The sequence below is a fragment of the Equus quagga genome, unplaced genomic scaffold, assembly GCF_021613505.1.
Source record: "Equus quagga isolate Etosha38 unplaced genomic scaffold, UCLA_HA_Equagga_1.0 220_RagTag, whole genome shotgun sequence".
Lineage (NCBI taxonomy): Eukaryota > Metazoa > Chordata > Mammalia > Perissodactyla > Equidae > Equus > Equus quagga.
In genome coordinates, this window is record NW_025799647.1 from 2,298,208 (window position 1) to 2,314,404 (window position 16,197).

The window sequence follows — 16,197 nt, forward strand, 5'->3', positions numbered from 1 at the left end:
TGTTGCTGAGGCTGCAAAACAAGTGGAACCCTCCCACACACTGCTAATGGGAATGGAACTTTAGCACATACTTATGTTTTATAGCTCACCCACCACAAACGCTTGCAATATACCCTCATCTTCCGATTTCCTGATCACAACTCCCACTACTAAACATCATGTCAACAGTAATCTTTCAAGAGTTCCTTACTGACACTTTCATTTCTATCACACACACTATAATAGTCAACCTCTGGCCATTTGAAACAAACCAAATCCTGTACAGTGTACAAACAGCACTGAACACAATAACATAATATCTAAACCTAAAATATTTACAAAACTGACATCTACTTCCATTAAAAAAAACTGTATAGAAACAGACCCAGGCAATTTCATGGAGTTTTAATACTTAATATTTATCTCAGTGTGACAAAAGTAACATAAAACACGTACAAAGAGTAAAGAATGAGAACAAAGAAAAGGAGTGACTTTAGGAACTTTTAAAAACAACATTTAAATCTGCTCCAGGCTCAAATTTGAAAAAGATAAAATAATCTCAACAAATGACCAAAGTTAAGAAGATGGTGATATCTGCTATAGCAATTAGACTGTGTTGCATTTAAAAAGTCATCTGTTTTATATTTCCTTCTAATTATATTATTTCATACTATGAGTCAGTGAACTTAATATGAAGGAAAGAAAGGAAAGGAAAAGAAAACTTACTGGGATTGAAAATTCCTCAGCCAAATACTTCAAGGAAGCTGCTTCTCTTGCCAAGAACTTGTTCCTTTCTCTCATGTTGCCTTGAAGTTGTGTATCAAACTCCTTTCTTACCACAGAAGCAACAGAGTCAATAATCACAAGTTTAACTCCTTTTGAAATAATTTCTTCTTCTAAAGATTCAACCCTGTAAAAGCAGAATTTGTAAAATAGTGGATAAATTTAAGATATAATAAAAAAAATGAGGCATTGCAAAGGTTAACCAACTTAAAAACAACAAATTGTTCTTCCCTAAGTTACAGTAATGCTTGCAAGTATTTAATAAACATAACTTATTTTCAGTTCTTCTATACATATTGCACTCTTGGAAACAGACCAAAATATCTTCATTTAGTTTTATGCCTTGGTTCTCCTATGATACTGCTAAAGCTCCAATTTTAGAGTAAAACTACTTGTGGTAGCCAGTCTCCAAAATGACCCCCAGTTATGCCCAACTCCTGGTATTCACACCCCTGTGGAGTCCCCTCCCTTGTTGTACCAGGGAATAACAGTACGTCATTTCTGAGAGTAGGTTATAAAAGACTACTGCTTCCATCTTGGGCTCTCTCTCACCTGCCTACTCTCTCTCAGATCAACTCGCTCTGGCGGAGGTAAGTTGCCATGTTCTAAGTAGCCCTATGGAGTGCCCACATGGTGAGGGACAGAGGCCTCTGGCTAACATCCAGGAAAGAAGGGAGGCCTTCCAGCAACTACATGAGTGATCTTGAAATTCTCCAGGATTCTCTAGTCCCAAGTGAGACTTGAGATGATGACTACAGCCCTGGCCAACAGCTTGACTGTGAGCTCTTGAGCAATCCTCATCCAGGAACACCCAGCTAAGCCACTCCCAGATACCTAATCCTCAAAAACTATGTAAGATAATCTATGTTTGCTGTTTTAAGCTGCTAAACTTTGCAGTAATTTGTTAGTGGAACAACAGATAATTAATACTCCACTTAATTAATAAAATCTAAAATATTTTGTTTAATATTTTTTCATTCTTAAAGAAATATTTCAACCAATAGGCTGCAGTAAGAACAGAAGAACACGGCAATATTTATTTCCCATAATCCTAATATGTAGGGACTTTCTTTTCCACTCAGAAGCTAAAAACATGAAAAATAAAATCTTCAAAGTATTACTAAAATACCAAAATCTAAAATGGTGTACCTTTGTAGAACCTCATCACAACTGAGTTCCCGGTAAAGATGAACGTTACTGCTTGTCAAAAGTAATTTGTCTTCATTGTTAAAATAGCTGGGAAAACGAGATTCTGCTATCTCAACCAGTCTGTGGGGGGCAAAAAATAGGACAAGCAAAAATAGTCAATGATATTTAAGGCCACAATGCTGAACCCTTAACAAATTTTACTTAAGAAACTCATAAGCCACAAGTAACACTAGAACAAAAAGCCTTATCAATAGAGCAGGTATAAGCAAAATGGCTTAATATACAATTTTGGACTTATAAAGGTCTCCTTTACAAGCAGTAAAAGAGGTTAGCAGTCAGAGCATGAGACCAGCAAGGGCTTTTAGAACTCATCTAATGTTGAGCAAGCAACAATGTCTCTGAGATTTATCTTTCTGGGAATAAATATGTTTTTTTATAAATGATAAGTTGACTAGCAGCTATAAGATATGTTTAGTAAACAAGAAAAGTGCTTTCATTTTCATGAATGAAACAAATATATTTGAACAAATATAGACATTATCATTCTAATCACCAGATATCAGTAAGTCTCCATGTCTCAGGCCAGAAAAATATGCTTTCTCAATTAAAACTTATTACATACAAAGTCCTATCCAACAGTTCCTTGGTAAACAGGAAATTATTTTCCAAATAAACGGATGGTGTCCAATATTTCCTTAGTAAACAAAAAATGATTTTCTAAACACTGAACGCTGACCTCAAAGCTAGATCTAATACATGGGGTAGGCCAAACGTAGGAGAGTGCAAGTTAAAACAGATGCAACTATCATCATAAATAGTACATGACATGGAGAGCAGTACTAGAAATTTCAAGTATTTCTGGTTAAAAATGTAAATCTTTGCATGTAACTGTCTCCTATTTAAAATGATACTTTATCAGCTCAGTAATTAACCATCCAAGGGGAACTGGGAGGGAGGACTGTAAACACTAAAACCATCCTATACTTTACATTCCATTTAAAGACACAAAAGTACAACAGACTAGTGTTTTCATTTCTACATAGTTAGTGAGTTCCAAGAAGAGGCTGAGAACTTTAAAGAGATAAACAAAATAAGTCTCTCACTTATGCCATGATCAGAAGAGAAAGAGAAAAATCTAAAACAGGAAAAGAGAGACATAAAAGAAAACAAGTCAATAACTTTTTTTAAAGTATATTTTGAACAACTTGAAAAGAAAAACATCATTAGGTTGAACAGGAAGAGAAAAATTACTTTAGGAGTAAAGATGTGTAAAGAGTGAGAACAAAATGGATCAAAGGACCATTCAGGAGAAGTGCTTGAGAGAGGCATAGGGATTGAACAAAAGGAAGAAATGAGGTAAGTGATGAAAGCAAGAAGAAATGAGATGACACTGGCAAACGCCGAACAGGCAGATGTTGAGGGTTTGGGGAAAATGTGTAAATTTCTTGATTAGGGCAACTATTTGCTGAGTTTAGTGCTAGTCAGAGAAGTCAGCTAAAAAATTCTGACACTTGGAACCCACCGACTTTTAGCAGGATAGGTATGGTAACATCTGCCAGAAACGTGAAGTTTTTCAAAACTTGGACACCCAGTTGATTAGGAACTAGATTGGGAGTACCTAACTCACTGGCAACCATGCCTAAACAGCTGACAGACAGTAATGACTTTCTTCCTCCCACACTGGGCTGGATTTCAACTAGTGGCTTGAGTGGTGAAAGGCCCTGGAACTTATTACTGCTCTCTCCTTCCAGTAAGGCCCCTCAGAAGGAAGGTGGTCAATGCAGGGATATGAACTAACCTAAGTCACAGTCACCATGCTAAATAACTGTACCAAATGCTATCTACATACCAACATGCTATAATTTCCTATAATAAGTTTCTCCAAATGTTTTTTTATTTTAGAAAAGATATCTAAAAATACATAAATCAAAAACCAAACATAAATGTAGCATTCTATATGCCTCAGATTAAACGTAGCAATTTCTTGTGACAATCTTCATCACAAAGATCTTTTCTAGTTAGAGCAAACAACAGAAAAGATCTATCTTTTGCTCCCTGACATTAATTACATAAAGTTTGAAAGCAATGCCATCTGGTGGACATCTCTTTTATAAAAAGTCTTCCTTTCAAAGGATGCACTTAAGATTTATGCACAAATATTTACTGAGGACCTACTAAATGCCAGGCACCATCCTAGGTGCTAAGGATATGGCAATGAACAACAGCAAAACAAAACCCTTTCCTCATGGAACCACATTCTACAGAGAGAGACAAACAAATAAATAGATATTATACATCAGATAGTAAGTGCTCTAAAGAAAAGTGAACCAGGATGAGGGAACAGACTGTGACAGATGGAAGCAAGTGCTATTTTATGTAGGGTGGTCTGGGAAAGCCTCTTTACTAAAGTAATATTTGAGCAAAATTTTAAGGGAGATGACAAAATGAATCATGGATATCCAGTGGAATAGTGCATAGCAAGAGACAATTATAGCAAGTGCAAAAGTGTATGAAGATGTCTTGTGTGTGTGAGGAAAAATAAGGAGGCTAACGTAGCCACAACACAAGAAGTAAGAGGAGAATAACAGGAAATAAGGTCAGAGGACCAGAAAGAGGCCAAGATCACATGAGATCCTTAGGTCTGTGGTATTTTGTTTAGGTTTTATTTAGTAAAATGGGAAACCTAGGAGCAAGACTGACATAATCTGACTTCTTTTTTTTTTTTTTTTTTTTTTTTTTTAAGAATCACTCTAGCTCCCAAATGGAAAAGAGGCTATAGATGGGGCAAGGGTGAAAGTAAAGTCAGCCAGTGCAGCAGTCCAGATAACAGATGTTGGTGACTTGACCTAGAGAATAGCTCAGGCGATTAGAAGTAACTGAACTAAAAATATAGTTCAAAAAGGAGCTGAGGGGATTTCTTGACTAATTGGATGAGCATCTGGAAGAATGGAATTACCACTCATTGAAGTGGAGATGACTGGATTTGGATCAAGATTTTTGTTACTAGTTTCCTCGTTACTTCACAGCTCTTGAATAAAAGGAAAGTTAAAAGCTTTACATTAGTGACCACACACCAACTTGAAATAAAACATATGGTTAATGTAAAAAGAAGTTTTCCAAAATTTTACTTGGAATAAAACATCATAAATGTGCTGAAATGTAAATTTATGATTTCTCAAAGCTTCTGGTACATATGTAACATTTTCCTGTTCGTTAATTCAATATGTATTTGCTTAGCACTGTAGTATTACTAAAGATAATAATGTGAATCTATTAGTTCCTCATAGACTCCAGAAAACTCCAAAGTTTTGTTTTACCACTAATAAGTACTTATGACGAATTTCCATTTTCTATCCTAGAAACTCTTCAGGATCTCCCTCCCCACTAATTCACATAGATTCACAAATAATAAGGCAGCTGGAAGTGGACTAAAGAAAACTTACCCAAACTCATGAAACCATCTCAAAAAATGGTAGGACGGAATTTATCTCCACTATTGTTTGTCGTCTGGGTCAAATATCTTGGATTTGTACCAACTAACAAATAGGTAAATGGTCCTAAGACCACACTGGTATTGCCTTCAGAATCAGCCAAAGTCATGGCTAGCCACTACCACCACATGCCTCCCTCTTGATACACTGATTCAGAAAGAGTGACATTCTACATAGCTTGTAGGAATTAGAGGGCACTCACTGTGGGGTACTTGGCACCCTAAGAGGTGATATGCACACCCAGTACAGCAGCTCCTTCAGATCTAAGCTTGACCATTTTTTCCACACAGACCCAATAAAACATAAACCTCTCCTTTGTATGCTTAGTTAAAATAGTTATAGTTTTACATTTTTGTGATTATTTGATTAATGTCTTCCTTCCCTGTTGGACCATATCTTTCTTCCTAGTTTTTGCAGTTTTTTTGATTTCATGACAACTCAGCAATGTCCACTTATCCCTCCTGAAATGCCAGTTATATATCCCATCGCCCCAGATCCCCACCTTCCAGGGTCCTGGGTCCCATCTCTTGCTTTCCCAGATCTCTCAGTTTTCCTTACACACATATCCACTTGCAGTTCTAAAACCAAGCTTTATTTTCCTTTATCCATTTTATTTCTCCCAAAGTTTTATTTTGAACACCTCTATTACTATTTACCATTCAAATCACCTACATTTCTTATTCTTAACCTCCAGTTCCATCTTTTTCTAATTATCTCCAATAGGGATAACATAGTATTCATTCAATTCATGTATACTGGAACGCTCATGGTTGCCAAAATTTCCATAGACAGGTCACGTTAATTTACTTACCCATATTCTCAAGATATATACAAGCACATAGTGTCTAAGACTATATTAGATCTTAAGCATAAGTCCAATAGGCAAAACAAATAAAAACAGACTTTTTCTGAGTCAGTCAGGAGAAGGAGATCCAGAACTCCGCCCGTTTAGCATCCTCCTCTCCCGAAGGCAGTTCTCAGTACCCAAGGGCTTAGCACCAGACTATACTATTATCTGATTATTAAGCAGGCTGGAGACACAGCTGATCTCTGATGAACAAACTACTTTAGATTATCTTCTCAAAGACATGTGTAAATAAGCTAATTAGTGCATTGCTTTAAAAAATATAACTAATCTTTCCAAAGTGCTTTCAAGTACATCACTTGGAAGGGTTTCTTTTTTTTATACATTTTAAACTTACAGAATTTTTATTTACTCCTCTTCTGTTTTCTCCCTCCTTCTTGATAGAAAGATATCTAGCCATTTTTTACGTGGACTCTTTAAACTTATTACAATTTTATTTGTCAATTATACCTCAATAAAACTGAAAAAAAATTTATTTGACTCCATTTCTGAGGTGGTGCCCCTTAAATTTTGTCCTTGAGGTGAGTGCCCTACTTGCCTCACCCTAATCCTGACCCTAGGCTAATATACTGAATAATCAAATAATGATTCAGTTAAAAATTAGCAAGCTAGAACAAATGAAAATAAACTAACAAGATGAAATTTATTGAGGACAAAAATAAATCAGTTCATTGCAGCACTATTCACAATAACCAAGACATGGAAGTAATCCAAGTGCCCATCACCGATGATTGGATAAAGAAGATGCGGTATATATATCATGGACTACTACTCAGCCATAAAAAAGACAAAATCATCCTATTTGCAACAACACGGATGGACCTGGAGGGTATTATGTTAAGCAAAGTAAGCCAGACTGAGAAAGACAAACACCATATGATTTCACTCATATGTGGAATATAAACAAACACACGGACAACTAAAACAGTTTAGTGGTTACCAGGGGAAGGGGGTTGGAGAGTGGGCACAGGGAGTGAAGAGAAGCACATATATGGTGACGGACAAGAAATAAGGTGCAAGTGAAATTTCACAATGATGTAACCTATTATGAACTCAATAAAAAAATTAAAAAATAAATCAGGAAATTCAGAAAGTCAACTCTGTACATTCAGAATTGGGAATTCACGGTTTAGCATGAGTTCACGTGAAAAGGAGCTAAGAGCTTTAGTTGATTATAGGCTCACCATATGCTACCAGTGTCACACAGTTACTCAAACACTAATGCAAGTCAATCTGCAAAGAATAAAAAATCACAATGACAACTTTATTCTGCGCCGGTCAGACTACTAGAGAACTTCTAGGTTCAGCATTTAAAGATCAACTTCAACTAAGCGGAGCATATTCAGGGGACTAAGATGATGAGGGAATCTGGAAATTATGTCATGCAGAATAATAGAAGGAAAAAAGAATTAGTTTTGGAAAGAGAAGACTAAAAGTGTTGGGAACAAGATAGCTCTTTTCAAATAGTGGTTCTCAATGTGGTCTGCACATTAGAATCGCAGGGGGAGGTTTTAAAACTTCAGATGCCAAGTCACATCCAAGACAAGATGAATCCGAATTTTGCTGGTAGGTTCTAGGAACTGGTAGTTAAGCTCCCCAGATGACTCCAATGTGCACCAAATTCAAGAACCACTAATTCAAAGGACAGATAGTAGAAAGATTAGCCTTATTTTGTCATGTTTCATGGAATAGAGCTAGGTTCCAAATTTGGAAGCTTCACAGAGGGTTACTTTGGCTCAACATAAAAAGCATATTTGAACCTGTATCTTCTTATTTTTTTAATTTTTCATGATATCTATCATATTTTTATTCTTTTTTTCCATCTTTTTTATTCTATGAAAGAATTTGTATAGGACTTTTTTTCTTTATTAAGGTATAATCGGCATATAACATTATACTACTTTCAGGTGTTAGACACAATGATTCAATATTTGTACACATTGTGAAATGATCACCACAATAATTCTAGTTAACACTCGTCACCCTAGTCACAAAATTTTTTTTCTTGTGATGAGAACTTTTAAGATCTACTGTCTCAGCAGCTTTCAAATAAGCAATACAGTATTATTAACCATAGTCACCATGCTGTACATTACATCCCCATGATTTATTCATTTTATAACTGGAAGTTTGTACTTTTTGACCCCCTTCACCCATTCTGCCCACCCTCTGCCCCTGCCTCTAGCAACCACCAATCCGTATGAGCTTGTTTTTCTTGTTTTGTTTTCTTTTGTTTTGTTTAGATTCTACATATAAGTGAGATCATATGGTATTTGTCTTTCTCTGTCTGACCCATTTCACTTAACATAATGCCCTCAAGGTCCATTCATGTTGTTGCAAATGGCAAGATTTTATTCTTTTCTATGGCTGAACAATATTCCATTGTATATATATATATACCACATTTACTTTACCCATTCATCCATCAATGGATACTCAGGTTGTTTCCATATCTTGGCTATTGTAAATAATGCTGTATGAACATGGAGGTGCATACATCTTTTTGAGTTAGTGCTTTCACTTTCTTTGGATAAATACCCAGAAGTAGAATTGCTGGATCTTATGGTAGTTACATTTTTAATTTTATAAGAAACCTCCATACTATCTTCCATAGTGGCTGCACCAATTTACATTCCCACCAAAAATACACAAGGGCTCCCTTTTCTCAACATCCTAACGCTTGTTATTGTCTTTGTGTTAACAGCCATATCTAAGAGGTGATATCTCATTGTGGTTTGATTTGCATTTCCCTGATGATTAGTGATGTTGAGCACCTTTTCATGTACCTACTGGCCTTCTATATGTCTTTGGAAAAAAGGCTGTTCAGATCCTCTGCTCATTTTTTAATTGGATTGTTTTTTTGCTATTGAGCTGTATGAGTTCTTTATATATTTTGGATATTAACCCTTATCAGATATATGACTTGCAAATATCTTCTCCCATTCAGTAGATTGCCTTTTCATTTTGCTGATGATTTCCTTTGCTGTGCAGAAGTTTTTTAGTTTGATTTAGTCCCACTTGTTGATTTCTGCTTTTGTTGCCTTTGCTTTTGGAGTCAGACCCAAAAAACCATCACTAAGATCGATGTCGGGGAGCTTACTACCTATGTTTCCTTCTAGGAGTTTCATGGTTTCAGATCTTCCATTCAAGTCTTTAACCCATTTTGAGTTAATTTTTGTGTACAGTGTAAGATATGAGTCTAGTTTCATTGTTTTGCACGTGGCTGTCCAGTTTTCCCAACACCATTTATTGAAGAGACTGTCATTTCCACATTGTATATTCTTGGCTCCTCTGTCATAAATTAATTGATCATATTTATTTATGTATTATTATCATATTTATTTCTGGGCTCTCTATTCTGATCCATTGATCTGTGTTTCTGTTTTTATGCCAAGACCATACTGTTTTGATTACTATAGCTTTGTAATACATCTAGCAATTTACTGACAGAAATTATTTTCCACTTTTTACCACTTACCCGAAGTTCTCTATATGTAAATCCTTTAATCATCCCTCATATTAATCCTTCAATTCACTTTCTCATTTACTTGCTTGTAAGCACAAAATGAGACAATGCTACATACAGGGACATACAAAGAGTTACAATATAGAGACATACAAAGAGTTACACTATATTCCTTTTTGAGTCTCATATTTTCCTGCTTTACCTCTTCTCTAAGTCTAGAAACTATCCCAGTGGTAGCAGACACTGTTAATTACCTAGCAATATCCATTCCCACTTCTTCCTTGCTATGAGAACTCCAATTTTATTCAGGCAGCAATGTTAACCAGCCCCAGGCAACTCATCGTGCTTGTTACAACTTTTTCCCTCACTTTACCATCCTCCCTTGCATACAGGGGTGGCTCAGTGAGAAATGTGCAGGACGATTCCAGAGGATGAAAAGAAAATCGGCAGAGAGAAGGAGGTAGCTAGTCTGAAAAAATTATACTTTCCTGATAAAAGATACAGCTGGCCCTTTCCCTTCCCATTGCCTTGAGCACAGAATGGATACAATGCCTAAATACACAGCCCTAGGTCTCCCTGTCATCAGTGATCAGCAGAACCACTGCCAGCAACCACCTATTCAAGTCTTCTTGTTACGTGAAAAAAACGAACCTCTTTTTGTTTAAGCCACTGTTCTTTGGGTATTCCGTTACTTGCAGCAGAACGCTTTCCTAACTAATTGACCAACCTTCCCCAATAAATCCAAATAGAAGTCAAGCAGTCCTGTAACAGCACAAATGAAATGTGACCAGGCAGTACAGAGCCAGCTCCATTCTCTGACCCACCATGACAAACTCCAGAAGGCAGCATAAGAATGCCAAGTCTGCAAAACAGCACTGGTACTTTTTATTCCACCTGACTCTATTATCAGACCTCAAAATGCATTCCATATAGCAGCCAGATGACCACACTTTTCCAGCCTTGTGGAGAACAGACTAGAAAAGTAAAAACAATGTAAGTTTCAACCCCTATCCTGAAATGACCTTCATAAGAGCTCCTTGTGAATTATGCAACATAATTCCAACAAAGGGATGAAAATTTTACCTTTTCATTTTCCAACCTGCCTCTAATGCAAGTACTAATATGCACATAGGCAGGAAAAGATAATAAAGGAAAATAAGTAAATATGGAGGATGCAAAAAGTAGATAATTAAGGCTATATGCCAAGACAAAGAAAAGCAAACAAAAATCTCCACAAACTAATTTGGACTAGTTACCTGCTATTGTGTTTATACTGGATTTCACCCAATTCACTGATAGGATTTTTAACCTACTCTGAGCTGTAATATTGATAACAATGGAGTCATGCAACGGTTTATTCCTTAAGAAGACATCCTACACTGAGTTTTGCATGTGGTGCAAGAAAGCAGGAATCTAATTACAGTGAACCGAACTGCTATTATCAGAATAAACTTATCCTTCAATTCTTTAAGCAAATTTCCCATGACCTTTGTAAGAGCTATGTATACATTAGCCAGTTATTACCTAATTGGCTATTTAATACTTACTTGGTTTGTTGGTTGAAGGCCAGTCACTGGCATTTTAAAGACTATCTTTCACTTGGACAACCTGAGTGAACCAATGTCTTCACCAGCTTTAGTATCAAATACATTTCAGTGTTCAGATTTCCAGTCATCTCATTTATGTTTTGGTTTTTGTCTTTTTTTTTTTTTTACCATTTATTTGTTTAAGATCCAAATAAGTTCATCACATTGCAACTGATCAAACCTTTTTTTTCAGCTTAATTGAGATATAGTTGACATACAGCATTGTGCGAGTTTCAGAGGTACAATGTGAGGAGAGCAATGCATCTTTTAAGTCTCTTTAAATCCAAAGGTTCCTCTTCCAACTCTGTTTTTCAATCGTATAATTTATTTGTTAAAGAAACCAGGTTGTTTTTTCTGTCATTTCCCAGCTTGGATTTTCTGATTGCATCCCTCTGGTGTAGTTTAACACGTTCCTCTCTTCTCTGTATATGTTGTAAACCGAAGGCTTGATCTCATTCAGGCTTGATTACTCTTCCATCAGGAAGTGCCACAATGACTGGCTGTCTTCTTGTGATGTTAACAACCTTTATGTTTATGAACTGTTTTTACTCACATTTCTGACAGCAAATGTGTGGGTTTTCCACACCAAGCAATTCTCCAATTCTCTGTGGACACCAACTGGGTGTCCTACAACTTAATTCAGTTCTAACACTACCAGGAGTTACCTCAGACCCCACAGGTTAAAGGCTCAGTCCCACAAGACTGCCCCCACTTCAGTCACCAATGGCAAGTCCCAGGCCTCTGATACTTCTGACCAACCAGCTATAAATTGAGAGTTCCCATGGCCCCCTCCTCAGGCTCAATAATTTTCTAGAATGGCTCACAGAACTCAGGAATGCACTTTACTGACTAGTACCAGTTTTTTATACAGGATACAACTCAGGATCAGCCAAATGAAAGAGATGCACAGGGTATGGTATTGAGGGGTAAAGGAGAACACAGAGACCCCATGACCTCTCTGGGTGCACCACCTTCCAGCACTTCTTTGTGTTCACCAACCTGGAAGCTTTCCAAATCCTATCATCTAGAGATTTCTGTGGAGATTCCATTACATAAGCATGACTGATTAAATCATGGGCCATTGGTGATTACCTGGTTTCCTGCCCCTCTCCCTTCTTCAGAGGTTGGGGAAATGGGGGCCCTAAAAGTTCCATAACTATAATCACATGATTGGTTCTTCTGGCAACCAGCCCATATCTGAAGCTATCTAGGGTCCCACCAAGAGTCATGTCGTTAGCATAAACTCAAGTATGACTGAAAGGGAATAATTATGAATAACAAATGATGCTCCTCTCACCTCTATCACTTAGGAAATTCCAAAAGTTTATGAAGCCATTTTGCCAAGAACCAGGATGAAGACAAAATATATATTTATTATATCACAATATTCAAATCCTAGATCCATTAAATGGTTAAGGTTTGTAACTTGGTGATAGTCTATCATTCCTTCTTCATTTATTACTGGAGTATGTCTATAAAAAGATCTATTTGTTACTCATAACAGTTTATATAGAAAAGGAGAACAGACACTTGATTTCCATTTTTTCACTCATTTTCAAAATGAGTTCCTTCTCCAGAATTCTTGAATAGTGATCAATTAGGTGCTTTTCATTTCTTAATAGTATAGACTCATGGATTTAAACATATTTCATGTGTTTTAATCCACCACCATTGCTATTCTTACTGGTGCTCAACCTGTTTCATCTTTGGCCAGTGAGAGCTCTTCAGGTTGACTCGTGAGTCCTTCTGACATTCCCCTACATAGTCTTTGATAGCTTCCTTGCTATCTGATATGATGTTTCAGACCATCCTAAAAATTTCCTGCTCCAGAGCTAGGATCAGCCATTTCCCCTAGGAACCTCGTTCCTTTTAGTAGGAAGTGGTATCTGGATTTCACAATCTGAGAGTAACATCTGTCAATTCATTCATTTATCAAACATTTTCTGAGCATGTAATGTGTGTCAGTCACTGGATTTGGCTTTGAAGAAACAAAAATAGAACACAAACTCAAAGACGTGACAAACCAGTGGCATATCATTTCCTACATTTAACATCATACTATTTCAAAGATCAAAGCAAAGTACTTCTCAATCAAAAATTGTTTTGAAATTTGCAGTTTTTCCATTCACTAATATTTTACGTCCAACTAGAAATTACTTATAAAGCAGCTTATCTTTTGTGTTTCTTATTAATTTTGCAACTTCCCCATTTCCTACTTAGATTCCTTTCTCTGTTTCTTGAATTTCTTTCTTCCTGAATCTCTGCAAAACACAGCTTATCCAGGAACCCCACTTAAGCCAATAAGAAAGAGATAGAAACAACAAAAAGAAACTGCTTCCTATGTCAACTTTAAAAGGATAATTCCTTTAAAACAGTATCTAGCATTCTGTGTTCTCAAAAAAAAGGCAAATGTCAACCTATTTGTAAATATTACATGCTGTAAGTTACAAAAATAAAGCAATATAATAGAAAATAAGGAAATCTCCTACCGTTCAGCACTAAATGCTGCCTCTGTGTCAATGTACACAACAGCTCCTTCCAATCCTCCCATGTCAATGGGTAATGTAGCCAAAATGCTCATCATTATACAAAACTGAGTTTTTCCACAACCTGGTGGACCTGTAATCTAAAAAGAAAAAAGATACTTGTATAAACATCACAAGCTATTCAAAGCAAAATCCTTTTAAGAACTTGCCACATACACAGTCCAACTAACCCAAGTTCCTGGAGAGAACATTCTAACACATCCATTGTATATAATGAATTAACTTCTCCCCTATGCATCTGGATTGGTACTGGTTACGTACCATCCTTGAGAGAAATGAAAAAAATAGTCACTCAAATCATCCTCTGTGTTCTGTAGTTCAAATGAAAAACTGTGGCTGAGAAAAGCTGGAGGATTCATTTATACATTCACAACTTGGGAGTTCTATACCTTTTCCTCATAAGACAGTTATAAAAGGATCTTGAAAATATTTAGGATTTATTAATTGGTTTAGCATTTGTTATGAATTGGCCTTTCAGAATAATTTTGTAACAGTCCCATTAAAAGCTACTTTGATCTTTAAAGTATTTAGGAATGAAGGGTACTGACGTATACAAGTTACTTTTAAATGGTTCCGTGAAAAAAGTGTGTTGTGTTTGTGTAGAAAGAGAGAAATGCAAAAGTAACAAAATTCAACAATTGTTGAGTGTAGGTGATTCATCCATTGAAATGAATGCTGTGAAATTTTAGTTGTAGGAAAGCTATTTTGAGATTATAAAAGTTGAATTCAAGAGGATATAGACAGAAAAGAACACAAAATTAATCACATACATATTCAAGTCCAGCTGGAAGTAGTTACCAAAAATTCATTTGAAAATGTTAAAAATATCACCCTTAAGTATATGCTATTTGTCACATTGGCTGTGGTATCCAAATTTTAGGAACCCAGACACTATCCCTTTTGTGAAAATAACACTAATGAACAATTTTTCACGATAGGAAGAAAGGAAAAGAAGAGGAGGGAGGGAAGAGAGAAGAAAATCTCCAGTGGAGATGAAAAAAGTCTGAGCTAAGACTGAGATATACTATAGTTGGAGAGAAATGGTCTCAGATACATCATGACTAGGAAGACATAAGGAGGGATGATCCATGAGCCTAAAACATGTAGGCCAGTGCTTCTCAAACTTGAGTGAACATTAGAATCCCCTGGCAAGCCTGTTACCCAGCATTTTCAGTTCAGTAGGTCTGGGATGGGGCCTGGGAATTTATATTTCTAATAAGCTCCCAAGTGATGCTGATGCTGCTCTATTCTTTGAGAACCACTGCTTTAGCACACAGGCAAAGGTAAACTTCATTCACCAAGGCTCAACATTAAAAAACAAAGGCTCAGAGAAGATCCAAGATGGCGCCGTGAGTAGTCCTCTTTGTCTCTCCCCCTTCGAGTCTACAATTATTTGGACACTCATCGCTTAACAAAGGATATCCAGATAGCATCTCAGGACGTCTGAGAGATCCACGCAACTATACATTGGAAGGCGGACGGACTTCCCTCCGGGAGGAGGTGGAGATAGGTGAAAACTCTCCAACCCTGACCAAACAGCCTAGTACCTGCAAGCGGCTTTCTTCCAACGGACGCCCCCAGAAGATCAACACACACCTAGGGCAGGAGCGCGCACACACCAGAGGAGTGACGGTGGAAACAGGTGACCAGAACCCTACCTAAACCCCCCGCAATTACTCCTAAATGCAGAGGGAAACTCTAGAGTTACACACTTGAGCCCGTGGGGAGAGTCTCGCCCCACCATTGGCGGGGAGATCCCGCCTGGTGTCCACGGCGCCCAGACGGTCCCAGAGAAAATCACAGAGGGCGTGGCGGCCCCCTGGCTGCCACTGCCGGCACAGCTGGGCAAGAGATTGCCAGAGATCTTGGAGAGGACTGGGGCTGGGTGAAGCTCCAGAGGCTGCAACAGTAGGCACCAGCAGCCTGAAGCCCCCCCCGTGATGGCCCCCACGGCAGAAGAGGGAATCCAAAGGACCACTGTGACTATGAGGAGGGGCCCAGGCCCAGTTAGCAACTGCGGATAGGGTTCCTGGTTGGTGCAGTATAAACAGCTGCTCCCCCACCACACCAGCAGAAACAAGTGGAAGGAGCAACTAATCTCTATCTCTATGCAGAGGCACAAATCTACAACATCAAGCAATATGAAAAAATACATTAAATCTCCAGAACAGAAGGAAAACAACAAATACACAGACAACAATCCCACAGAAAATGAAATATATAACCTAAATGATGATGACTTCAAAACAGCCATCATTAAAATACTCAATGAGTTAAGAGAGAATTCAGATAGACAACTCAACGAGTTCAGGAGCTATGTCACAAAAGAGTT

General features: G+C 37.3%; 1 protein-coding gene across 9 annotated transcripts in view; it reads right to left on the reverse strand.

Annotated features, from left to right (window-relative positions):
• The window catches only part of LOC124233772 (DNA repair protein RAD51 homolog 2), a 555,642-nt gene that overhangs the window by 513,537 nt on the left and 25,908 nt on the right, over positions 1-16,197 (reverse strand). For all 9 annotated transcript variants that reach the window (XR_006887137.1, XR_006887138.1, XM_046650966.1 and 6 more), the window contains 3 exons: positions 13,809-13,945; positions 1,912-2,031; positions 706-889 (listed from right to left, as the gene is read on the reverse strand). Coding sequence is in view for 7 of the 9 variants with exons in the window: in XM_046650966.1 (XP_046506922.1) it covers positions 706-889; positions 1,912-2,031; positions 13,809-13,945 (441 nt within the window). In the remaining 2 variants the exon portion in view is untranslated. The remainder of the gene's footprint in view (positions 1-705; positions 890-1,911; positions 2,032-13,808; positions 13,946-16,197) is intronic.